General features: G+C 63.0%; 1 protein-coding gene and 2 long non-coding RNA genes across 11 annotated transcripts; 2 read left to right on the top strand and 1 right to left on the bottom strand.

Moving 5' to 3' along the window:
- Window positions 1-207: 207 nt before the first annotated feature.
- Window positions 208-4,023, top strand: LOC147344653 (uncharacterized). The gene is made up of 3 exons (XR_015155051.1): window positions 208-324; window positions 3,454-3,566; window positions 3,889-4,023. It is a non-coding gene; the product is annotated as an uncharacterized LOC147344653 (long non-coding RNA).
- Window positions 2,022-3,585, bottom strand: LOC147344654 (uncharacterized). Its single transcript, XR_015155054.1, has 2 exons — window positions 3,466-3,585; window positions 2,022-3,160 (listed from the first exon to the last, which is right to left on the bottom strand). It is a non-coding gene; the product is annotated as an uncharacterized LOC147344654 (long non-coding RNA).
- Window positions 4,024-5,389: 1,366 nt separating the features above from the next.
- On the top strand, window positions 5,390-25,076 carry PDGFA (platelet derived growth factor subunit A). Of its 9 annotated transcripts, none has more exons than XM_086376937.1 (8): window positions 5,604-5,975; window positions 7,369-7,498; window positions 8,909-9,005; window positions 13,516-13,620; window positions 14,904-15,091; window positions 20,714-20,840; window positions 21,429-21,497; window positions 23,244-25,076. In XM_086376937.1, exons 2-7 carry the CDS (start codon window positions 7,436-7,438, stop codon window positions 21,482-21,484), a joined length of 636 nt encoding a protein of 211 aa, XP_086233063.1. In that variant the 5' UTR covers window positions 5,604-5,975; window positions 7,369-7,435; the 3' UTR covers window positions 21,485-21,497; window positions 23,244-25,076. The 9 variants fall into 9 exon arrangements, with proteins under 9 accessions (XP_086233058.1, XP_086233063.1, XP_086233062.1 ...); XM_086376930.1 differs by lacking the exon at window positions 5,604-5,975 and adding an exon at window positions 6,188-6,459; XM_086376931.1 differs by lacking the exon at window positions 5,604-5,975 and adding an exon at window positions 6,837-6,973.
- Window positions 25,077-25,336: the final 260 nt, after the last annotated feature.

The following is a 25,336-nucleotide window of genomic DNA, read 5'->3' as shown; positions in this document are numbered from 1 at the left end:
GCATCTGTCCATCAGCTGCCAGCGCCACTGCCCGCTCCCCGAGCCACGTGAGAACCAGCTTTGGCATCCTGACCTTTCACCTGCAGTAATACCACGGTCTCCAAGGACAACAGAGTCCGCCCATGTCACTGTGACACCGTCACCACACCCAGGAGTTTTTCCTGGATACAGTCACCTAATGTTGGTCCCACGGACCCAGCTGCGTCCCGCGAGCTACTTGCGGGTCTAGACGGAGGAGTCAGTCCAGGACTGGGAGCTGCGGTGACCTCCAGCTCTCTCCGTGTTCTCTTCACGGCGGTGATGTTTCCGAGGGGTCAGGAGCAGGTATCTGCTGGAGTCTCTCTGAACCTGGGTGTGTCCTCCCCTCCTCAAGAATGGTTTTGGTGAGAACGCTGCAGTGGAGGGCGGGGGCCTCCCCCAAGACATACATGGTGAAGTTTGTTCCAAAATGTTTGCTTACCAACTCAGTTTCTTATTCCTTGAAATGTACTTCGCGGCAAGGAGAAGTGAGGATTTAATCAGGTAGTTTCTCTAACCTGCCCCAGTGGCACTGAGTGAAGGACTCTTTCAACGTCTCTCGTTTCCTCCTCTGGAGTCCCTTTAGGTTTTCCGGGCTCTGTGTGTCCCGGCCCATTTGTCCCGAGCTCCATGCTGTTCTGATGACCCCAGCACCCTGCCTTCCTCTTCACGCTCAGAGCCCATGCACCTCTTTGTTTTAGGAGCGTGGGTGCTCACCCTGCAGCCCCGCCTCTTCAGGGCACTCTGATGTCCTCCCCACCCCCCTCCCCCGCCTGTGAGCCAAGGTCACCTCCCTGCTGACCCCACGGGCTCTGGTCTGGCTTGTGCCTTTACTCAGGGAGGTGCTGCCCTCCCCGCATGGGAAGCCTTTCCATCCAGTGAGTCCCTCTCTCTGGAGGACACGCTCTCACCATCTTTCCTCTGGGAGGCCTGGGAAGCCAGCAATGCCTCTCCCCAACCAACCTGTGAGCCCCAGACTCCTGCCTCCCTCTGGAGGCTGAGTCCCATCAAATCTGAAGGCCAAGGGAGACTGTCGACCCCCCTCACCCCATCCACAGCCAGGACAGAGGGACGGGGCCTGCCGGGAGCCCCCGGGGAAGGAGGTGTGCACTGGCTCTGGGTTCAAGCCAGGTGCCCACCAGACTTGAACCTTGGAATTCACACCTAAGATGCAAACTCGGCTATAAATCCTGAAGACAACTGTGGGGTGAGGTCTGCCACTGGGGCCTGGCCAGTTGGCAGGCGGCCCTGGGGGATCGGTTTCTCTTTCTGTCCCCGCATGTGTCCGAATCCATAGCCCACCAGTCGGCTCTGTCCCCCTAGAACAAGTCCACACCCCTGACACAGCCTCGAGGTCTGTGGGACCTGCCCACTGCCCACCGGTCCCAGCTCATGCCCTCCTGCTGGCCCTCAACACGCCTAGCCGGTTCCTGCTTCCAGGCCTTGGCACAGGCTGCTGTAGGCTGCTGTGAGCTTTGCCTAGAAGGTTCCATCCTGATCTCAGCACTGACTCCTTTAGAAACAGGCCTTCCTGACCTGGAAGCGTGGACACTAGCCACTCGTTTACTGTTCCCTGGAGAGACTGTAGGCTCCGTGAGGGCATCGTGTTAGTGCTGCATTCCTGTGCCCGGCACAGAAATACCTGTTGTGTGAATGAGGATTTCCGAAAGCAGCCCCCCTGGGCTGGCTATGACCAGAGGCGGGAGCTGAGGCTCCAAGATGCTGAAGAGTTTGCTCAGGGTCATACGGCAGACGAGGCAAGCCCGTGTGGTGGGCAGAGCAGGCCCCGGGCTGTTCTGGTCTCCGGGGACTTTGGGCTTCCCAGGGCAGGACTTCCGCCCCGCCCCTGCCCTACTCATACTCACTGGCTTGGCTCCACTGAGGAGATACGAACTCCGGATGCCCAGACCAGCTGTGTCCAGTAGAAATGTCACTAAAGCCACACAAAGTATTTTAAATTTTCTAGCCACCACATTAAACACAGGAAAAACAAATGTGTGAAATTAATTGCAATAATACAGTTTATTGAATTCATATATCAAAAATGTTATCATTTCTGCGGGTAACTAATGTAAAACTTACTAATGAAAAATTTTGCACTCTTTATCTTCATACCAAGTCTTGGAGGCTGTGTGTATTTTACATGAACAGCACACACCAGCCACGTTTCAAATGCCCAGGGGCCTCTCGTGGCAGGGGTCTCCCATCCTAGCCAGACTAGGTCTGGCCTCTATTCCTGAAGCCCCCAAGTGCCCCTTCCCAGAGGTCTTCATTCACAAAATATTCATAGAATGATTGTAGGCCCATATGCTATGTAAAACTTCATTGCGGTTTGTGTGTTTAAAAGGAAAATATTTAATAGGGAGTTAAAACCAGCACTGAGCATAGGGAGGGCAGACTGGAAAGGCCTGATCCTGAACCGGGGCCTGGGGCGGCTGAGATGATGACTTAATTAACACCCGCCTGGCACTTTTGATCTTCAAGGAGAGCTGCCCACTCAGCTGAGGCCGCTCCTGGATTAATTGCCCTGAACCAAGAAATCCTTGCCCAGAGATAAAGGGAGATGTGGTGTTTCGTCATGACAAATTGTTTTGAGATCTGCTTTGGCAGTGGGCAGAGACCTGGGTCTGGACGCCCAGCTGGCCACCCAGGAGGAGGCAGCTGTGCCCGAGCCTGGGGTGCCAGGACCTGCAGGTGGTGCGTGGGGATCACCTCCCTGGGCAGGAGGCTGGGTGGTGGGAGACAGCCGTGCACAGCAAGGTTGCCGGCCCCTACTCTTCAGATGCAAGGCAGGGCAGGGACAAAGCGCTCCAGCAAAGCCAAGGTCACGGGGCAGAAGGCAGCTAGCGCCCCTCGCGACGGGGATTGAGCAGGTGTGGGCTCCAGCCCTGAGGCCCTCACTGCCAGGAGGCCCCACCATTCTTCGTGCCCCCCTGAAACCTGCAGGGCCAGAAGGCCTGAGACGGCGCCCACCCCCAGCACTGGGAGAGCTGGCCCAGGAGTGGCTGTCCGGGGCTGCACTCTGGGGCTGCGGGCAGTGCCCAACTTCCTGGCATCTATAAGAGGGGTGGTGGGGCAGCTCTCCTCCCCCAGGGGCCACTCAGAAACCGAGGTGTCCAGTGGACGTTAGTCATGACTCCCACTGCAAAAAAAAAAAAAAAGGATGGTAAAAGGGTGACAGCAACAATGGAGTGCCAACGGGTGCCAGGCCCCAGGCCAGCACTGCACACGTGGCGAGGCGGGCTGTGGGGCGAAGGGTCCTGGGCTGGCCTCAGGTCCTTAATAAAGGAGCCCCCCTCTCCAGGAGTGGCCAGGCCCTTCCCGCTCCTTCGTGGGTGGGTGGGGGGGTCATGGGCGGTGCCCAGAGGAACCAGAGAGGGGCAGACGCGCAGTTACCCAGCTGCACCGGGAGTCCCTCTCTGCACCTATTTGTAGCGCCTGACTCACCTTAATTATGGGTCCGCTGCACGTCGGGGCGCGCCGCCGGGACGCTGGAGATAGCCCGGAAGCACCGGCTCCGGGGGCGACCGGACATCCCGGGCTGCCAGGTGCGCCTTCACCTCCCACCAGCACTTACCCTCCCTGGAGCTCCCCCCCAGCGCCCCCTTCTTCCGCCTCGGGGCCTTTGGCTGCCAAGGGGCGCCCACAGCCTGCCAGGGCCGCGTGTCCTGGGCCTGGGCTCCCAACTGTGTGTGTGTGTCGGGGGGCGGTTGGGGTGGGAGCACCGGGAACCTGGAACTGGTCGGGGTCGAGCCGGACTCTCGGCCTGGGCGGGGATGCCCCGCGGAGCCCCGCCTTTGCGCTCTGCGAGGCCGCCCACGCCTCCTCCGACTCCAATGTATATTTAGCCTCTTTATCAAATGTTTGCAGTGAACCGTGTGAACCGCCTAATAGCGGCTGGAAATGAAACTCGATTCCTGGGCAGAAAGGAGCACGTGACCACACCTGAGCCGCCAGGATCGCAAGACAGGCGGGCTGGGCAGGTGCCGGAGCCCTCAACGTGCCTGGCTTCGGGACCCAGGGTCCCCTCTCCCGCAGCCGAGCCTCCATCTGAAACCGCCTCCCCACTCAGCCTCTTCCCCAGAGATGAAGACGCCGAGATTTGAAAGGGGAAGGGGCCTTGGAGAGAGGCGCCAGGGCCGGGGAGTCCCCGCACGCGTGGGTTCCCGTCCTGGTTGGTGATTCTTGCTCAAGTCGATTCAAGGTCTAGGAAACAGCGCCTAGGGATCTCCTTCTGCCGGCTTTTTCGGAGGAGGGGGGAGGGTGGGGGCGGGCTGTCCTTGGTGGCAGGGCGGGCCTTGGTGGCCCAGTGTGAGTCTGCCCTGAGTCTCCCCCAAAAGCGGCTGTCACCGGCTGCACAAGTTTGTGCCACCCTGGGCAGCGGCTGTTGTCGTGGTCGCTATGACAACGAGCCGAGGTTTTATTTTTAATAGCCGCTAGCGATTAGAAGGATGCCTCCGTCGGGCCCCCCACCCCCATCTCGCCTACTCTCTAACTTTGGTCTGGGCTCCCGTAGAAGATGCCCCCATTCCATGTTCCCAGATCTCTTCTCTTCTGCCCCAAACCCACATTTCTGTCCCAAACTCAAACTGGGAGCCACTGAATTTCCAGGCTGGGATGGGGCACAGAGTGAATCACTTGCTCAAAGCTGGTGGAACCCCCCTCCCCAGGAACTAGCGAGCCTCTGTACAGAGGTTGGAGCCAGAAGAGCCCCCACCCCAGCCCTTACAATACAATGCGACCTTTCCTCATTCGAACACCGGCTATCAAACCAAGTCCTTCAGCCCCAAAGACGTGGGGGTCCTCAGGTCCCCTCTGCCTGTGAGGAACTCGATGCTCAAGCAGGTGTGATGCAGTCAACTCTCAGGAAGTCTCTGGGCTCCGCCAGGGGTCCAGCCTGAGTCCAAGCAGTGTGCTCTTTGCTGCCTTCTGGAAACCATCCAGCGGACTCCCTCCAGTGCAATGGAAAGTCTACTTGGGTGGACACGGACAGTACCAAGGCTTCCCGAGCTCTGCCTCAGCCCTCCTTCATTCTGAGCCCCGAGTGCGTGCTTTGGGGGGAGGGGGAGGCTGCAGGTGAGGCTAGCAGGGGAGAGAGGCAGGTGCGCTGGGGGGCTGAACGCTGGGAGACCCTGCCCCCTGGGAATCCCAGGAGGGGCCCACCCCTCCTCCCCGGAATCTGGGGGAAGCTGAGGGCCCCCCCGCCCCCCACCGAGGGCCCACTAGACTCGGCCTTTGAAATGCTGGAGCCCGAGGAGCCGAGGATGAAAGAACGCCTGGAGGGTTGCGCCTTCACTGCCTTTGGCCGGAGGGCAGCCAGGGTGGGGGCAGGGACCTAGCCCGGAGGATGGGGGTGTGGGATGGAGGGCTCGGGCCGGCGGGGTTCTGTTTCCTCAGCCCACCCAGCCACTTGCAGTCCCTAGCCTTTAATGGCCTCCCGTCTAGCTGCGGGGTCACTTGGCTCGTTACCCATCTAGCCCTGATCCCGGGGCTTCTCCGCCCCTCTAGAGACCCGTCGCCAGGGTGCGGTCCCACCTGCCTAGGCAGGCGGGAGGGACCCAGCTCGGCGCACCGCCCTTCGGTGGCGGGGGCGCCGTCCAGCCCCGCTCAGGCCTCGGCCTCCCTCGCGTCGCTCCCCCGCATCGCTCTGTGCGGCGCCGTGGCCGGAGGTGGCGCTCTGTAGGATCCCGGCGCGGGAGGCTGAGACTCCCGGGCTCCTCTCGAGCGGCTCTTTTCTTTTCCTCCCTTCCAGCCCTCGAGTTTCTGGCTCAGACCGCCGCCAGGCCTTCCACGAGGGCGCGGGGACTTGGGGGTGCGGGACCCCAGGGCGGGGACGAGGTCCGCGGCAGCCCCCTCCTCCGACCGGGGCGCCCTCGTCTCCCGGAATGTGGGTGGAGGTTCCTCGTTCAGACGCCCCAGGCATCGGATTCCGGGCGGGGGCGCGTGGCAGCCGCCAGGTGAGTGTCCCAGACGCGCCCCTAAACCCGCCCCACCTCTCACCAGAGCCTCACTCCCCCTCCTTTTATGGCGGGGGAGCCGGGGGCCCGGGATCCAAACCGTGCAAAGAGGCCGGAGCTCCAGGGCGGGGGGCGGGAGGCGGGGGCCGGCTCGCTTTTGCCCTTTTTGGCGTAGCAGCTCTGGGCGCTGCCCTCTGCCGCCGCTGGGGCCCGAGAGAGGCGAGCCGGCGACGGCGGCGCTTCTGCGGCCGCCTCCTCCCCTCCCCGTCCGGTGCTGCAGGGCTGCAGCTGGCACTGGGGGGTGGGCAAACTCTAGGGAGGGGCGCCCGGGGAGCCCCGGGCAGCGCGCGGAGCCCCGGCGGCTGTGCTCGGGGCCAGGCCCGGGGCCTTGATGGGTTTTACTGCCTGCGCGAGCGCGTGTGTGTGCTCACTGCGGCCGCGGCGGGGCCCTGCCCGGCCCGTTCGGCCCCCACGCGCTTCCGAGGTGCGGGTCCGGGGCCCGGAATCCGGGGGAGGCGAGGGGGAGGGGGCGGGGGAGGGGCGCTGCGCTGCGCTATAACCCCCTCCCCGCCGCCGGCCGGCTCCACACGCGCGCCCCACGGAGCCCGCACAACTCCGGCGAGCCGGGCCTGCCCGCGCCGCCTCCTCCTCCTCCTTCTCTGCCGGCGGCGGCGGCGGCGCCGGCTCGGCCCTCAGGCCCGCGCGGCGAGGCCCCGGGCGGGCGGCGGCTGCCAGGCGGAGCGGCCGCGGGCGCTGCCCGGCTCGGGCCGGCGGAGGGCGGAGCGCGGCGCCGGAGCCGAGGGCGCGCCGCGGAGGGGCGCACGCAGGCCGCCGGGCCGCGCCGTGCTGGGCCGCGCCGTGCCCGGCCGGGCGGCGGCGGCGGCGGCGGCGAGAGGAGGCCGGAGGCGAGCGCGGGGCCGCTGGTGGGCGCGCAGGGCCGCCCGCAGCCCGCAGGGAGAGCGCGAGCCCGCGCCGGGCCTGGCCGGGCGTCCAGACAGGTGATGGGTGGTGCGGCGGCAGCGGCTCCAGCCTCGCTCGGGGGTCCCTTTCGGGGCTGACGCCCGCAAATATGCAGAATTACCGGCCTGGTCGCTCCTAGAGCCAGCGCCGGGGAACGAGCGCGGCGGCGGCCAGCACCGGGAACGCACCAAGGAAGAGGCCCAGCCCCCGCCCTCCGCCCCTTCCGTCCCCACCCCCTACCCGGCGGCCCAGGAGGCTCCCGGCGCGGCGGGCGCGGCAAGCGCGCACTCCCTGCTCCTCCTCCTCTCTGGCGCTGCCTGCCTCTCCGCACTCGCTGCTCGCGCCGGGCGCGCTCCGTCGGCTCCCTGCTCTCCGCGCCACCCTCCTTCGGGCCGCGTTCCCTGAGGGATGGTACTGAATTTCGCCGTCACAGGAGCCCGGCTGGAGCGCCCGCCCCGCGGCCTCGCCTCCCCGCCGAGCCACCGGTGCCTCGGGACGCGATGAGGACCTGGGCTTGTCTGCTGCTCCTCGGCTGCGGGTACCTCGCCAATGCCCTGGCCGAGGTGGGTGCCACCCCCGCGCCCTGTCCTTTCTCCGACTCCCCCTGCGCACGCCCCCTGAGGCCGCCCGCGGGCCCGAGAGCCCGGGCTCCGGGGCTCTGCAGGGCGCGTTTTGATTTCTGCTAGGGTGGTCGGTTTTTAAATTTTCCTAACTGGGTTCTATTTTCTGCCATGCCTAAGTGTGTCTGGTGAGTTTCCAGCGTGTTGCGTCGCTCCGCCGCGGAGGGACGGAGTGGTGGCTGGGTGGACGAGTGGGGAGAAACTTCGGGGGCCGCGGGCTCCTCTCCGAGGAGGGAGACCTAGGGCGCGGCGGACAATGCAGCATTGGGGTGCGGGAGCGCGGAAGGGGGTGTGTGTGTGTGTGTGTGTGTGTGTGCGTGTGTGTGAGCTCGCGGAGCCGGGGAAGAGGGAAGAGCCCCCGACAAACTGGTAGGGGCGGTTGCAGCGGGAGCCCCCGGAAGGCAGGGTGAGCAGCGCAGAGCCGCAGACCCCGGGTCCCGGTCCCCACGCCAGGAGCGGCGGGTGGGCCGGCGCAGTCCCGCCCGCCCGGGGCCTGCTTACAGGTGGCTGAGCTAGGCGAGCCGGGGCCGGGCCGGGAGCCCTCGCCCTCCCACCACCCGCGTCCCCACCCCCACCCCCAATCTCGAATCCTCGTGAGCTGTGCTGTGATAAATGACTTTCTACTCCCCCGTCGTGGGGACTTAGTGCTTGAGACCCCCACGACCCCCTACTCCCTTTAAAAACCTGAAAAGAGTAGGGGGAGGCCGAGAGGTGGGGGGTGGTCTGGGTTGGGACCCGGAGCTGCGAGAGATAGATATTTAACCCTCACGTTCCCTGGCAGCCCCTCCCAGTCGCGGCTGGATTTGGGGCGTCTTCGTCGGCGCTAGGGCCGCAGCTGGGCCGGAGCCCGGGGTGGGGCGAGTGTGAGTGTGCGCGCGCGTGTTTGCAGACCCTCTCCCCCGCAGGTTCGGTCGGGATTCCGGGTGTGAAATTTAAACCTCGGGTAGATTAAAGTGTTAGGGCTGCCGTGACTTTCGTCGCCGGTCCGTGACGCATTTCAACTTGATCTTTCTCGATGTTGATTTCACTATTAGACCAGCAGCTCCCCGGGCCCCTCGCCACCCCTAGACCTGTAACGGACACCCCTGGGCGGAGGGGCCCCGTGGGTTTTGTGTGTGTGTGTGTGTTTTTTTTTTAATTTAAACGTGGGGACCCGTTTCTTCTTGTAAAGGGCAGACACGAATGGGGACGGAGAATTGTATTGGGGGTCTCATCCAGCCCCACCCTGGGCCTTAGGCTCCAGGGCCCGGGCTGGGGGTCCGGCGGCCTTCCTGCAAGGCGCCCGCGCGGGCCGGGTGGGAGACCAGGCGCTCTGGGCAGCCACGGGCGCTGACGGTGTTGCTATGCTTGCAGGAAGCCGAGATCCCCCGCGAGGTCATTGAGAGGCTGGCGCACAGTCAGATCCACAGCATCCGGGACCTCCAGCGACTCCTGGAGATAGACTCCGTAGGTAAATCGCGCCCCTTCCCTCGGCGCGCGGGGAGGGCGCGGGCGGGCGGGCAGGCTGTATGTGCGCCCTGTGCCGCCTCCCGTGTTCGGGCCGGGCCGGGCGCCGCGCAGGAGCGCACCGAAAGGTCAGAATCCAATCCCGGGCCATAAAAGCCCAGGCGGATGAGTCAGGAGTTTCTCTTCCAATCACCACTTTCTCTCCCGGCGGCGGCCGGGGCTGCTCACTCGCCCAGGGATTGTTTTTTTGCTTTAAGGAAAATGCCGAATGTGTCTCAGAAAGTTAAGCCGCATAGAGGGCGCCGGCGTCCCGGCCAGGTGTGCGGTCCGGGGCCTGCCCTCCGGCCAGGAGGAGCCAGCCCAGACCTTGGGCGCTGAGCCCCGACCTGGGCGCAAGCTGGTACGCGGTGCCGCCCCCCACCGCCCCACTGAGGGCCCCTTTGTCATCGGTGCGCATTTGCTCTGCTCCTGCTGCCGGGCTGGGCCTTGTGGTTGTGAGTCCTGTGTTTTTCTGTTTTCATGAGCCAATAAAAAAGGCGCGCCTTGGACACTCTGCTGTTTGGGGACTATTTTGGGGCTCCCCCTCAGGCTCTGGAGCTGAGCCGCTTTAGGAAACAGTGTCAAGCAGACTTCTGAAGCTCTTGAGTGTCGGCTGCAGAGTTGGACTGGCCCCAGGTGGGCAGAGGTGGTGACGACCCATATTGGCCTGGCTGGGAGCCGGTGGTGCTGGGTGGCTGTGCTTGCCTGTGGACCAGAGGAAGCTCTTCCTAGAGGACAAGGGTTCTGGCCCGCATTTCTGTGGCAGGAACTCCACTGTGAGTTAGCTAGGGGGATACTCATGTCAGAAAACTTACTGTTGACTGGACAAAAAGGAGCCCCAGATGAGCTTGTCAAACAGGGCAACCAAAGTTAGCCAGGGGTTGGCTGGGAGAATTTTAAGTGAAATGAAGATTTTTCTTTCGCTGCAAACTACTCTAAAAAGGGGGGCAGTGGAGGAATTAAGTAAAATCACATGGTCTAGTCATTTGGAAATTTGTACCTAATTATGGTGGTGGAAAGGCCTGAACTATTTTCATTTCATGCCAAAACCATTTTCTAGCAAGGGCGATGGTTTCTGTAGTTTCTTGACCCAGGAAATCCTTTGGCTGATCCTTATCAGGAAGGGGGTAGAATTTCACTTGGAGATCAGAGTGGGGCCAGGGGGGGATTTTGATCTGGTTCCTTGATGTGTAACCCTGGGGAGAAGGGTTTGGCTTTGGTTAGCCGAGGAGAACACTTGCCTGCATTCTGCTGCTCCCTGATGGACTTGGGCAAGGGGGGGACTGGCTTCCCAGAGTTTTTTTCCCTGGGAAAGGCTGGGCCTCCCGCAGTACCTGCTTTGGGTTGTGTTGGGGAAATGGGCCATTCACTTTCTGCTGGGACCATTCTTATTCTGTTTTCTGCAGCCCCGCCTCCCCCACCCCCCCCACCCATTAATGCTTTTAGCATTGCAGCTCTGGGGTCATGCTGATAGCATTCCTGACCTGCGGACTTCTGGGTCCATGGCCTCCTTGGAGGGTCCAAACAGAAGAAGCAAGGGTGCAGCAGCCGGTTCTCCGGGCTGGTTTCAAATTGCCCCCTTATAAAAGCCCTGGGAGCCTGCTCCCTCCTGCCCCAGGGAGTGGACAGAGTGGACCGCCTCATTCCCTCCCCCACCTGTTAGGGTAGCTGGGGTCTGAGAGGGAGCTCCTAGTGCCTGGTGAGCTTTGGGCTGAGAACACTCGAGGGGCCCCAGGGTCTCCTTTGTTCAGTAGCTGTGTCCCTCCAGGACCCTTTGTGACACAGACCCCTGGGCGGGCTCCTTCATCAGAGCTCTGGGTGGTCCCCTCTCAGCTCTGACCTGAGCTGGTTGCTTCTGTAGCTTGTTTTGCAGAAGGAGTGGGCTGGGGGGTGTGGGTGTCTTTTCCCCACCTTCTGTTTCTGCCCCAAATGAGTAGAAATGGACCCCGCTGCTAGGAAAGGTTGTAAACTGCTGTGAGGTTACTTCTCCAGGCCCAGGACTTCCCAGCAGGGTCAGCCAGAGGTGGGATCAGTGAGGGGGCGGCTGGGTGCAGAGAAGACCCGCTGGCCTGGGTGTCCGTCCTTCCTCTTACAGCTCCGAGTGGAGCTCTTGCAGACTGACGCCTGGGAGCGGGAAAAGAGACTCGGGTTTGCAGTGGCTCCTCCCCGGGGCGGGGCCTCGTGACTGGCAGGTGGGCGTGGCCTCCAGGGCCGGGCCGTTCCCGTCTCCCAGGTGAGTCGCTGCGCCCAGGCCCGCAGGCGGTGGATTCCTTGCCCGCGCCCGCGAGCTCCGAGCGCGCTCACGGACCGGACAGTTGGTTTTTCACGTGTGACCTTTGGGTGCAGGGGCCAACATGTGGTCTTTTAATGACCAGTAGCATGGAGTTTGCGGCCTGTGTGTCGGGCGTGCTGAGAGCAGAGCATTCAGCCGCGCGGGAGCTTTGTTCTCCGAAGCCTGGCTGGGCGCCCGTGGCCATTGAGTAAGGATACATAAATATCATCCCATTAGGCCATTAATGCTCCTCCAGGACTGACGGCTGGAAGACGGCTCTCTATCCTTCGGACATCTGTGCAGAAGAGGCAGAAGGGAAAACCAGTTGATGAACTGTCCTGAGAGCCATTTTCGGGTGTGATTCATGTGTGGCCTTCTCTTGGGAAGGGGATCCCTGCCTGTTGCATCTCCACCCACATGAATCAGAGGGCTGCCTCCCCATCAGCGATGTCTGGGCTGAGTTTCCGGACCACCCGTCTCCATAGGGTAGTGGATGAGCTTGTCTGACTGGGAGCTCTTTCTACTCTTGTTGGGGATTGAGTCCTGGGTTCAGGTTTCAGAACAGTTGATTGACCAGGAGGAGGCTTTGTCTTCTCTGCTTCTTCAGGGGCAAGAGGCCTGGGTGTGGGGCAGGCAGTCGGGGGCCTCCTGCCGGCCATCGGCCTTGCTTGCTCTTCTGAGCTTTGGCCTCAGTTTCTTCCGAGGTGGGGAGGCGGCAGCCCCTACTGTGTGCACGGCACCACGATGTCGCGGAAGGCCGCTGTTGCCTGGCTGGAGCGCGGGGTAGGGTGCGGCCTGGGTTGCTGCCGTTGCGTTGTCTCCTAGAAGCTCAGGATTGACCACCTGCTCCTGGGCTTGGCGATGGCAAGATGGCCACCACCAGGACGTGACTCATAATGTCACTTTTTTCGTGAAAAAATGCTTCTTGTAACAGTTGGTAGATGGGAAATTCTTACTGCATGAGTAGTTCTGTTCTGATCTTATTTTGGGTCTCAGAAAAAATTAGCGGCAGTGGAACATTGAGTCATTTGAGGGAAGAGCTGGGTTCCCCTGGACGGCGGGGTGCACGGTGGCGCATCTTGTGCTCCCGCTGCGTTCTCTGTGTTTGCACTTCGTTTCTAGTGAGTGCAGGTTCAGACTGCTGGCATGTGGACAGTCTCCACGACCTCTGTGTGCTGCACATTGGGGACGGGGGTCCTCGGGTCTGGGCTCATGGCTGGGATACCACTGGAGCTTCTTGGGGAGGGGAGGTGGTGAGAACGGGCTCCCTGGGCAGCTGTGGCCCTGGAGGCATGCCTTCTCAGAGCCCGCTGCCTCTGGTTAACGGTGGGGGAAGCAGTGACGGAGGGGAGAGGCGGGGAGATGCCCCACCAGGTCTGAGGGCCCATTACCCTGGTGCAGGTGCTGTCCTTGGGCGGGGTCCGCCCAGACGGCAGGTGTGTGTGTCCCTTCCGAGCCCTGTCTGGGGGCCCTGGGAGCAGAGCGGGTGGTGGTGTGTGTACTGAGGGGGCTATAGCCAGCCTGGGGCGCTAGGCCCAGCGGTGACCTTGGCTCTGGGGCCACTCAAAGCTCTTTCCTTCCTGAGAGCCGTGTCCCCCACGGGGCGCCGGGCGCCGGGCTCCGGACGCGCCACTCCGGCTCTAGCGGCCTCTCCATCATGGCAGGCTGACGTTCAGGGACTAGGGGGGTCTGACCGAGGCCCCGTCTGGCCTTGCTCCTGATGCCCCTGCAAGGCCGGGATGCTCAGCCAGGATTGGGTCAATGAGGGCAGCAGAGGAGGCAGCAGAGGTGGTGGAAAAGTTGCGGCTGCAGCCTGTGCGGGTCTGCCGTCCAGCCCGCTGTCCAAGGTGCGCTGTCCAGCAAGCAGCAGAAGGCCTGTCAGCTCAGCCTTGCGGGCAGGGCGGGCTGGCTTCAGGCACCTCCCCTGGGTCAGCCCTCATCCAGCTTCCCTGAGGAGGCGCCCCGGGCGGGCTGGCTGCAGGCCCTTCCCCACTGGCCTGCAGCTTCACGGTGGGGTGCAGGGCAGGCAGGAGCCTCGTGCCGGCCGCATTGGGAGTCTCATCCTGCACACGTCTGGAGGCCCCCCCTTGTGGGTACAGAGGGACCCCCTCTGTAACGAGGAGGGCGGTGGGGTGTGCTGCTGTTGCAGGCCCCAGGGGCCCAGGTGTGGGCAGACGGTTGGCATCTCCTCTTTTTCCTGTAGGAGCTGAGGAGCCTTTGGAAACCAGTCTGAGAGCCCACGGGGGCCACGGCGCCAAGCATGCCCTGGAGAAGCGGCCAGTGCCCATCCGGAGGAAGAGGAGCATCGGTGAGTCCCTGTGCTGGGGGCTGTGGAGGGGCTCCGGGGACACGTCCTCCCCGCCGACCAGGACGCGGGGTCCGTCTCTTCTCTGCTGTGCAGGCCCCGCGCCCCCTCCCCACTCCCTGCTGCAGGCCTGGCCTGGGCCAAGAGTTTCCAGAAGCGGGAGCCGCCATAAATTCCTGAGGTGCCCGGTCTTGTTGGGGCCTGTGCTGGAGGCAGCCTCGCTGGAGGATGGTTGTGTTTAATTTGCAGTTCATAACATCAAGCACAGAGTGCTCCCCGCCGCCCCGCGGAGGGGTGGGGGCAGCCATGCTGGGCCTGGGGGGCCCTTTCCGGGGTCCCCACCTCCTGCAGGCCTGGCCCCTTGGCCCCACTCTGAGCATCTGGGGTCTGCCTGGCCCCTTGAGGAGTGACTGCTGATGGAGGTCTCCTGGGGCCTTGGGCTCAGCCTTGAGGGGAGACCTTGCCCCAGGGGTGCAGTTGGGGGGTGTGACCACCCAGTCCCATGCCACCTGGGGATCCTGACAGCTGTCCGTCCTCCTTGTGACCTTGGGCATGTGACTCTCTGTCTGAGCTGTCTTTCCAAGAATATGAATTTTATAGCTTCTGCCTTTGGGCGTGGTGTGTGGGTAGACGATTCCTGGTTGAGGCCAGCAGGCCCTCCCGGGTGATGTGTGCTGCCTCGAGTCTTCGGGCCTGATGGGGGCCTGTCCTGCTCCAAACTGGGGGCCTGCCCTTGAACGGAACTGGGGCTAGACTGAAGGCTGTGGCCCTGCCTGGCTAGACTCCCCAGATCCTTCCTGCTGGTGGGCGCTGGGTTGGGCACTGTGAGTGGGGCCCCTTCCCGCACTGGGGTTGCTGGGTCACCAGCACCCTGCCCTCTTGATTTGGGGGCCACTGGAAATGTGCTTGTGGGAGGCGGGGCCCTTGGGAGGGGGGGGGCAGGTGAGAGCTGCCCCCCCGCCCCCGGTCCTGAGTGAAGGTAGTGTCCCAGCTCCAAGCTGGCCTCAGGTGCTGTGTGAGCCCCTTTTCAGCCCCCACATCCCAAGGGAGGCTCTCTGCAGCACCCTGCCCCTCTGGGGTCTCCCCTCCCAGCCCTCAAGTTACCGCTCACCTTCGGGCCAGTCAGCGGCACTGTTGGGGGGTCTTTCTGCCTGTGCTGGACCAGGGGCTGTGTGACATGTCCCGTGGGCGGAAGCCACGGGCTGTGGGTCGCTCCTGCCTGGACCCCTGGGAGCTGCTGCAGCCCTGGGGCTTCCGGCACGTTCACCCGCCTCTCACGTCTGCAGAGGAAGCCATCCCAGCGGTCTGCAAGACCAGGACTGTCATTTACGAGATACCTCGGAGCCAGGTGGACCCCACGTCCGCTAACTTCCTAATCTGGCCGCCGTGCGTGGAGGTGAAGCGCTGCACCGGCTGCTGCAACACAAGCAGCGTCAAGTGCCAGCCGTCGCGTGTCCACCACCGGAACGTCAAGGTGAGCCTGCGCATCCCTGGCCTGCGGCGGCCAGCTGTGGCTGGTGAGCCGGAGGATGCGGCCATTTCTCTGACTGGCACACTGAGGCCCGGGGGCGGGACTGGGGCTTGGGTCCTGGTGGGTAGTTTAGGGCTGGTGTCTGGTCCCCTCTCCAAGGGCCTCTCGTGGGTCTTAGGACGACGAGATCCTAAGGTCCACAAGAAAAGTGGTGGGCTTTGCCGACGGGTTTCGCATGGTGTCCAGCCATTTAGCTGAGAGCTGCCTGGTGTCTCCTCCAGGCTCTGGAAGGGTCTCTTGGGCACTTTAGTGGGGGCTCTGGTGGTGGCAAGGGGGCTGGGCGTCCCCTGAGAGCCTCTCCCCACCGAGACTGGAAGGGAGCCCCGGGCTGGGGCTGGGTGGGGAGGCTGACTCCCACCATGGCTCAGAACTTGGCTCAGAACTCAGGCTGCAGGGCCAGGCACCGCCTGTCATGCTAGACCTCTGGCCCCTGTGAAACCTGGGAGGGAGTCCCTCTCCACTGGACGTGCTGTTGATGGGGCGCCAGCCAGGGGGGTCCTTTTGGGGGCCAGGTTGCCCCCTGTTTCAGGAAGGTGTGCTGTGCGTGGAGAACCACAGGCCCAGCAGCTTGGGTCAGATGTCTCTGCTCCCGTGTTGGGCTCCTGGGAACCAGTACATGGCCAGTGCTCACTATGAGGCCTTCTCCCAGGCGGGAGGCTGGCTGGTTTGACCGCTAAGCGCATCACGGGGTCTTGCAGCAGGGCAGGTTCCAAGGACACATACTGGGGCTTGTCCTCTGAATCTGGGGGAAATTCTGCATCCTCAGGTCACTGGGCAGCTCAACTCGGGCCTGGCTTCTGGCCCTATGTCTGGAAGCCTTTCTTAGCCTGGGCTTGCTCCCCTCTGGCTGCACCTGCCTCTTCGGGGGAGTGGGTCTGGGACATGGGGACTGCTTGCCCCCACGGAAGGTCTGTCTCCGGGTGGGTTGTGGTCCCTGTGGCCCTGGGGCGTGGACTTGGCACCGTCCCATGGAGGAGCCCCTGCCACCCACCCCCTCGCCGCCCCCCCACCCCACTCAGCCGGGCCTCCAGTTTTCCTGGAATGTGGACTTCTGCTCTGGGGGTGCAGTAGAACTCTTTTCTCCACTGGGAATTATTTCCGATCACCTGCGAGTCTGAGTCCAGGCTTCTGGCCCCAGAGTGAGGTGTGGAGTTAAGGACCCTGTAGCTGGCACGCGAGAAGCACTTTAGACTCTAACTGGGACTTGACTTGACCTCGGGACTTGGTCCTCTGCGTGCTTTGGAGATTGAGTAAGTGGATTCCACGGCTGGCTGCCTGTGGTCTCAGGTGGACACTCCCCTGGGGCCAAGGTGCCCTGGAGTGCCTGCCCGGCGTGCTGGCTCCTGCCTCAGGCCTCAGGCTCCGGGTGGGGGGTCGTCTGCCCTGGGCACCCCGCGGGCCCCACTGCTGTGTCCTCCTTGGTTCAAGGAGGAAGCAGGCCTGATGCCTGCCTGTGGGCTCAGCGGTGGCCCTGGCTCTCAGCCCAGCCTCCTGGGCTTCCGTTGGGTCTGGGGGTCCCTCCTTGTGGTGTGTTGAGGGGTCTTAGGAGCCCCAGGAGTCCAGGGAACTGAGGTCTTTGTCTCTTGGGCCTGGGGGTGGGGTGCCCTAGATTAGATGGTCCTGCTTATGGATGCTGGAGCCTGTCTGTTGGGCCAGCAGCAGGGGCCTGGAGGTACAGGGGCGTGGAAATGGAGCGGGCTCTCTGCCCGTGGCTCCAGCCTTTGCGGTCCCCCACGGCTCCCACTCTTGCTTCCCATGGTGTGAGGGCAAGGCCATGTCTGGTCCCAGGCTGGGCAGTGACCCTCTGTCTCCCCTGGTCCATCCTAAGGGTGGGCGGGTGGTCCACAGCTCCTCGGGGGTCTCAGTGGGTGAGAGCAGGTGCTCCGTCTGCCAGAGCGGCCTGACCAGTGGGCGGGAGAGCCGAGTTCCATCTGCCCAGAGTGGGGTCAGCCTGCCGCGGGGGGCCTGACCACCCAGCTCCGCATCCGGCACCCCGCACGCCTTCGCCCACCCCCCTCTCCCGGGGAGGGCCCCTCCCGCCCTGCCATCAGGAGGTCGGCAAGGAGACATCCGGCCCCAGACCCCGGGGTCCTGGCGGGAGGAGACAGAGGTCAGTGGGAACAGGAGGCCCATTGTGGCATGCCCGCCCCCCAGCCTGGCCAGGGGCCGTCCCTGTTCCATTTGGGGTTGAGGCCGAGCAGAGAGCGGCCCTCAAGGCCCAGACTGAACATGGGGTGGGTGCTGGGGGTCATAGGGTGACGCACAGCCCGAGGCCCCTCATTGGGAGGAGAGGGCGGGGAGGCCGGGACGGTCTCCCGGGTGACTGAACCAGGCAGGTACCCTCAGCTGCAGGGGGCTCCGGGCCCGGGGTCAGGACACGCCCAGATCGGTGGCCTGGCCCCCAGAGCCCTGCTGTGACCTCCATGGAGGGCGGCCTGAGACCTCCGGGGCCTGCCCTGGGGGCGGCTCGTGGACCCTGGAGCCCCTGCAGACCTGCCGTATTGCCACGTGGGCAGGGGTCCCAGCCACTCCCCGGCACCCCGCTCAGCAAGGCCAGCGCCTGGCATCTGCCCCCCGGTGCGGGCTGACATGCGGGTCCCGCCCCTAGACCTGAGCCTCTGTGGCCGGGACAGGTGGAGCTGGGCGTGGACGGCGGCAGGTCAGGCGGAAGGAGCGGCTCCCCGCCGCCGGGTGGGCCTCCAGCCTCACAGGTGCTGGGAGTTTGGGGCGGCCCTGCTTTCAGGGCAGCTGCGGGCTCAGCTCTGCGGCCATGTTGGGCAGTTAACTGCAGTCTGACTTCGCCAGACCTCCGGCCTCTGGGAGGTGGGCCTGGCGTGTCTACCCGGGGAAGTCCAGGATGGGCCTCTGCACCCCTCGTGGACAGGGCCCCTGTGCTTTGGGTGGGGGTCCCCACAGGGCCGCATCGGCCGTTGCTGTTCCGGGAGCCAGGTCGGGCCGTGAGGGTGAGGCAGCGGCTCTGGCAGCATGCCTCCGTGCCGGGCTCCTGAGTCCCTGCGCTGTGCAGCGAGGCGCCCGTTGCTTGCCCAACTTGAGCCCTAGTCGGTCAGGGAGGGCAGACCCCATCGGCCGCAGGCCCTGGGGCTGGGTTCTCTTCTCCGGCCACTGTGGCCTCTAAACCGAGCCTGGAGAAGGCCTCCCGCCACCCACCTGGGAGCCAGGTCGGTCTGTCCATCGTGACCCCGGGAGCCGGACTCAGTTCTGAGTGGACTTGGGGCTGCAGGGCCCCAGTGACCCTGCCTGGCGGACTCAGGATGTCCCCTGGCTGAGAGGCACGCTCAGGGGCCCTGCTGGTTGCAAGTCCGGGACCCCTCCCTGTGAACCAGGCCCTGTCCGTGCAGCCTGTTTCTCAGTCTGTGAAGCGGGCCACGGTCGTGCCCTCTCGAGGCTGCTGTGAGAGTCATGGGCCTGGCCTGTGGGATTCGGGAGATGCTGCTGTTTATTCTGGACCTGGGACCTCTCGGGGGGCCTCTGGCCTCCGCAATGCCACACCCCACCTCCCACCTGCGTCAGGGGGCCCTGCAGGGCGCGGCTGTCCCTGGCCCTCCTGGGGGTGTCCTGCTTCATGGGGGCTGGCGGGCACAGGAACCCAAGGCCTGGCTCAGAAGGCTGATGGCGTCATGGGGTGGTGTGCTTGGGTGGGTCTGGCCTGGGACCCCGCAGGTGGGGCAGCTCCATGGCGGGGAGTCCGAGTGTCTGGTTTTTCAGGAGCAGCCGAGACAAACGGCGGGGAGAGCGTGGGGTGTGGGCTCCGAGAGGCTGCAGCATAGGTAGGTCTGGGGGTGGGGCGCCAGGGGGTGGGGCACCAAGGACGTCAGCATCTTCATCGTGGCCTTGGCTAGGGCGGAGGACGCTTTTGAGAATTTAATATTCACAGCGCATTCTTGGGGGAAAAATGTAGCCATTTCCTGGCCAGATGGAGGTGGTGGACCAGCCCGGATACTTCACACCCAGAAGCAGGTGCGGCTATGAATCCGTTTGTTTTTCTGTGATAAGAAAAACAAGATTTTTCTCTAAAGACTCGAGTGGCCGCTGTTGCGCACCCTTCACTGAGGGGCCCGCTGGGGCAGCGCTGCTGGGCCCAGCGCTGGTCCCCGGGCGGCCTGTCTGGTGGCTGGCGAGCCTCCCCCTCCCCCACACCCATGCTGGCCGTGGGGGCCTGGGTCCTCGTCCTGCCCTGCAGAGGATACCAGGGGAGGCGCCCACTGGCCAGAGGCGTGCCATCCAGAGGGCCAAGCCCTCGGGTGGCCTGTGTCCCCCAGCAGAGGCCAGGGTGGTGGGAAGTGTGTGGGCACTCAGAGCGGGGTCCAGGGCGGGGTGAGGCGCTGGCCTGTGTGCCCGCTGCCTGAGCCCCAGGGGAGTGGACAAGGCTGCTTGGGCCGGCAAGCTGGCCTGTCTGGATGGGGGCCTTGGATAGGCTCTGTGCAAAGGTGCCGACTTCAGTGGTCTCTGAACAGTGACCCAAGTTCCAGGTGCTTCTGTGTGCGTGAGCCCGTTTGTCCTTCACCGTGACCCCCGGTGCATGTGACTTATGTCCCCACTTTACAGATGGGAAGGTGGAGGCTGGCTGCCCACCTCTCGGACTTTCCCCGGGGAAAGGGGCAGGGGCAGCCGGGGCCCAGGCCTGCAGGAGCTCCCACCCGAGGCCTCCTCTCTACCCGGTCTCGAGGTCTCGACTTGGGAAACCCTTGGGCCTGGCCCCAAACCCGGCCCAGCTCCTGACCCATCTGAGCCACGGCCTCTTCACACGGCCGGCAGGCCACCGGCTCTGTTCTGCTTGGTTAATTCACGCGGCCAGGTGGCCGTTCCAGGTCTGGACGGGCCTCCAGGCCTGCTCGCCTATGAGGTGGGCAGCCTGGCCACCAGAGTGCAGGGTAACCCCCTGCCCGGGGTCCCCAGGCTGGAGGCTTCTGTTTGTGGCCTGGGGTCCCATTTGCCCTGGTCAGCTGTGGCCCATGAGCCAGGCTTCCCCAAGGCCTCCAAGTGCCGGAGGTGGGCCTTGGCCAAGTCCTGCTCCCCACCCCGCACCCATGTCCCTGGGTGAAGAGCGAGGGATGGAGAGAGTGTCCCTGGGGGCTGTTCTGGGAGCTGGGTGAGGCTGCAGGGCTGGGCCCGGCTGCACGTCGGGTGGCTGAGGGGTCCTTGTCTGGAGCCCCAGGTGGGCCCATGCCTCCTGCTCCTCCTCACGGCTCGGAGTTGGGCCGGAGGGCGGATGGTCCCGGGCCTCGAGCGGCAGCCCCGGTCCCTGGCTGCTGATGGTCAGGCGCACCTTTGCCAACCTCTGTGGCTGTTCCACGTATCCCTGAAGCGTGGAAGCAAACCCCTTTCCTCACCCAGAGCCTCCCCCTCGAGGGCATCCTTCAGGGCCTCTCCTGGCGGGCACAAGCCTCTGGGCTCAAGTTAAAACACTGCACCTCACTGCTGGGTCTCACTGCTTCCTCACTGGTGCCCCTGCTTTTCCCACTGGGAGGAGGTCAGGGGTCAAGGGTCGTCCCGGCTCCCAGGCTCGTGTGCCGCTCGTCCACGGCCGCGCTGCTGTCCCGACAGGTGGCCAAGGTGGAGTACTTCAGGAAGAAGGCGAAGTTAAAAGAGGTGCAGGTGCGGCTGGAGGAGCACCTGGAGTGCACGTGCACGAGCGCCAGCCCGAGCCCCGAGCACCGCGAGGAGGAGGCGGGTGAGTCCCAGCCGGGGGGCGGGGCCGGCGGCGGGGCGGTGGGGCGGGGGGGCGGCGCCTGTGGCCTGTGGGAGGGGCGTGGGGCGGGGCCGGCGCCTGTGGCCTTGGGGGGCGGCGGGGGCATGGGGGGCGGGGGCGGAGCCCTGTAGCTCAGGCCTGCGGTCACTGTGCGTTCACTGCGCGGCCCGTGCGACCCGGGACCTGCTGTGGCGGGGGGTGTGCTGCCCCCGAGAGCATCGCGGGGACATGGCCACGCGCCTGGAGGGAGGGGTCAGGCCGCCGTGGGGTCCCGTCTCCCGCCCCGGCCCGAGCGGTGAGCTGGAGAGATGCGGCCCGTCCCTGGCGGGTGGCAGGTGCTGGCCACAGTGTTGGCGCTCGGGGACTTGGCCTTCTCGGCCAGACTCTGCCCAGAGCAGCCCGGCGTCGTGACCGCCGCGCCGGGCCGGCTCATGGGACCAGGAAGTGTCTCCCTGCCAGCGCCATCGAGCTGTTTTACAGAAAGACAAACACCCCAGGTATTTATTGCTTCAGTTTCCACCCCACACCCTCCCTCGGGCCCACTCACCCTTCCTGCCCTTCTGTCAACAGGAAGGCGTAGGGAGTCAGGTAAAAAACGGAAAAGAAAAAGGTTAAAACCCACCTAACGTGGCCAACCAGGTAGGAGCCACCCGCCAGCCGCGCCGCCATCCTGGGGTGGGAGGCGCAGCGCCCGCTAACTCGGCGAATCACCCACAGGCGAGGACGCGCCCTGATTGGCCTTGATCCGTCCGCGAGCTTCCGCTGTCTGTCCGGCCGGGCTGCGGGTCTCCACGCTCCTGCCCTCCGCCCCTTCTCCTGCCGCTCGGGACGCCTGGCCCCCAGCCCCCTCCTGCTCTGGGGTGCCCGCTCTGGCTTTGGTCCTCGTTGATCGGGAGGCAGAGATCATAGGAGCGGGGTGATCTGGGCTCCCTGAGCAGCAGTGGAGTAGCTCCCATGTTTAATTGCTGGGATCACACAGACAGCTTACCCACTCCTTCGACAGATGGAAAAACTGAGGCTTACCAGGATCACAGATGAGACATTGAAGGCTGGATAGATCCTGTCTGAAATGCTTTGTAAACATGTAGGGCTGTTGGTTGCTGTACTGGAAATTGTGTTTGGCTGGTAACAACACACCAGAAATAAGGGCAAGATAAGGTAGAGACCAGAGCAGGTACGGCAGTCTCAAAGTATCATCAGACACCCACTTCAGGATTGGTGATGTCCATGCTCAGCCTCGTGGCCTGACATGGCTGCCCCAGCTCCAGAAATCGTGTTACACTCCAGGCTGGAAGAAAGGTTATGGTGGGGAGAACAGTGAAAGGACCCAGTGACTTTTGCTTTAATCTCACTGGCCACCCCTCCACTCTGAGGGGGCCTGGGAAAAGTGGTCTTTTCGAGGGGCTTCCCAGGGGAGGTGGGTGTGGGCAACTGCGGTTGTCATGGAGGGAGGCAGTGCTAAGTCTTCCTGGTCCTTCCTGTTGGACTGTCTGCCTCTGGAGAGCCTGGTCCTTGCTCCTGGGCATGTGGAGCCCATGGCATCCAAGACAAACAGTTGTGAGAGAAACTCTTGGCGACAGGTGCCTGGGAACCCAGGGCCCAGCTGAGTGATGTGTAACTGTAGAACCTGACCAGGCCAGGAGCTTCTCAGGCCTGTGGGCCAGGTCCACTCGGGAGGCTCCTCTGGGAGGAAGGGTCCACGTAGACAGATCCTGAAGCAGCCCCCAGCTGCCGAGCCTTGGCTTCGGGTCCTGAGGGTGTGCAGGGGCTGATCAGTACCTGCCTGTGCTTCCCAGTCTGCAGCCACCGGGCTAAGCCTCCACAGGCCAGCTGATGACAGAGACCCTAAAGGGAGAGTGCCGTCCCTGCCTCCCTGCTAGCATTCGGTCTCTGGGCGTGTGGTGTGAATGTTCGGATGAGCAACAGACGGGCAGTGTAGGGCAGGGAAGAGCTGCTGCACGCTCAGACCCATGTGCCCCGCCTGGTCACAGAGACCCGTGTCTCACTGATGGCATCCGGTGGCAGGATTGCCTCATGGCCCAGAATGGCTGCCGGAACACCAGAAATCATACCAAGCTGTAGGCCAGAAGAAAGAGAAAGGTGAGGAGAAAAGCAGAAAAACCCTTCTGGGCCTCAGTTTTCCCCATCTGTACAATGGGAGAATGGGGCTTGCTCTGAAGCTGTGTTCTATGAGATCCCAAGAGCCGAGTGCCAGTTCTGGTCAGGATGTTACAGAAAGGGTAATGGGGCATATTTGATTTGGAAAATTTAACAAAGGCTTTAAATCTTGCGAGCTACCACGCAGCGTGTATGCGTGCGTGTGCGTGCCGTCATGGCGCTTGTGAGTTTGTGGCCTCTCAGTGTCTGTCTCTCTCCTGCCTGCAGATGTGAGGTGAAGATCAGCCAGCAGCCCTCTCCCGGGACACGGATGTACATGGCGTGTTACATTCCTGAACCTACTATGTACGGTGCTTACTGCCAGCGTGGTCTTTGTTCTCCTCCGTGAAAACTGTCTCCATGCACGCTTTGGAGAACAAAGAGACAGTATACGTCGTTCATGTGACATCAAAGCAAGTATTGTAGCACTCGGTGAAACAATAAGACGCTTCCTTGTCAAAAAAACAGAGAGCAAACAAACCCACGGAACACGACAAACAAACTCACTCACAGAAATATCTGAACAGTTGCCGGAATGGAGGGACGCCCCGAGGGACGGAAGGACTGACGTCTCAGCGGACTGGATCTCTGTCCAGGGTGGTCACAGGTGCTTCTGCCGAGGATGCAGAGCCTGCTTTCTGAAGGCTGCGATCGGAGGCCGCGGGCTCTGCAGGCGCACGCAGGAGCCAAGACTGGGGAACCACATCTCCTTGCCGTAGTGTTTGAGTCTTATCCAGAAACTTCCCTGAGAGCCTTAAGTGGATTTTTTTTTTTTTACATCATAAAGTGATTATTAAGCTTTCCTTTTTACTCTTGGCCTAGCTTTTTTTTTTTAATTATCTCTTTGGAAGACATTTACACCGATAACACCAGGCTGCTGTGACAGTCAGTACAGGGGACGGTACCTTTCCTAGCAGGATGCAAGCAAATGAGCTGTATTAAAATAAACGTGGTATGCCCACCCGTGCATCATTTCCTAAATGTTTCTGGCTGTACGTGTTTCTTCTTGCCCCGTCTCACCCGCCTTTTAATTTAAGCCATTTCGAGAGAACTGCGTGAAGCAATCACATGCCGTTCCCCAGCCTCCTGCCTGCGTGGCTGGGCCTGAGGACCCGGCTTTCCCGAGCTGCGGCCCGGGGTTGCTCCCTGCTGCTGCCGTGTTTGGACAGAAACTAAACTCTTATTTTTGGTAAAATGTTACGCTTTACGTGTATTCAACGGAAATTCTGTGTGTTGTTGTTTGATTTTGTTTTTTTTGTAAAGGTGAAGTTTGTATTTTTGTCTAATATTACCAAGTTTTATATACCTGAGAGCCTGCCATGGTTTTTTTTTTTTTTTTGAACCAAAAGGAAAAAAACAAACCCACCAAAATGCATTCACGGTGAAAAGCATTTGTGGCCGCGGCCCATCAGCGCCACATGGCCTGTGGCCTGTGGTGCTGGAGCTCCAGGTGGTCACCGGGAAGTCTCGGTGTCCTGGGCCTGCCTCTGGGATTCTGGAACCTAGACGACTGGGCCGAACAGCTGCACCGGCATCGTGACCTCACAGAGACGCGGCGGCGCGCCCTGTCAGACGCCAAGTGGATGAGGAAGATTTGATCCCTCGGAGTGCGTGGACAGCAGTGTCTGCTGCGCCTGCGAACTGGGTCAGCCCCGTATTGCCCGCGGCCTGCCGCCCCTGTCCTCGCCTCGGAGCTCGAGTGACTGTCGGGACCCTTCTGTTGCCCTGGGGCCGTCTCCGGTGACAGGGAGCGTCCTGTCCCGGGACTCACCTGTCCGTTAAGGAGCTTCCTCCACGCGCGGCTGTAGGACGCCTTTGAGCTAGCGCATGGGGGCGTGGTCGCGGGCCGTGGCCCCGCCCCATGGGGGACCGCCCCTCCCAGGAGGGGTGTCCCGCAGCGGCGCTCAGCGCGATCCTGTGCTGTGGATACGTGTCTGATGTGAGATGTACAAACGTGATCTGTGTATTTACGTCCGGTGAGATGCCCAGAACCCTGCTCAGTTATTCTTTCTTTGGGCAAATGCGTCTGATGGTCTGTCCATTAAAGCAATGGCGCAGAAAGGCTTGGTGTGCTCTTGGGGGAGAGGAACGCCCAGGAAGGGGTGGGGCCCCCAGCGGCAGCCGGGAGGATGTTGGTGGGGAGCGGCCACCACGTGTCACGGGACTGAGGGTCTCGGCCTGCTCTCCGTTCCCTGATAAAGGCACTAGGCCCTGAACGCTGGCCCCTGCCCAGTGCCCGTCCAGCTCCAGGACTCCTGGGAGGCCGCGTCATCGACCCCCGAGGGGTCCAGGTGGCGCGCTCAGCTGGCTCAGGTCCCTTG

Source organism: Bos grunniens, chromosome 25 (assembly GCF_055505025.1).
Source record: "Bos grunniens cultivar Pamir isolate PY7600 chromosome 25, Bosgru_T2T1.0, whole genome shotgun sequence".
Lineage (NCBI taxonomy): Eukaryota > Metazoa > Chordata > Mammalia > Artiodactyla > Bovidae > Bos > Bos grunniens.
This window is presented reverse-complemented; position numbering and strand designations above follow the sequence as displayed.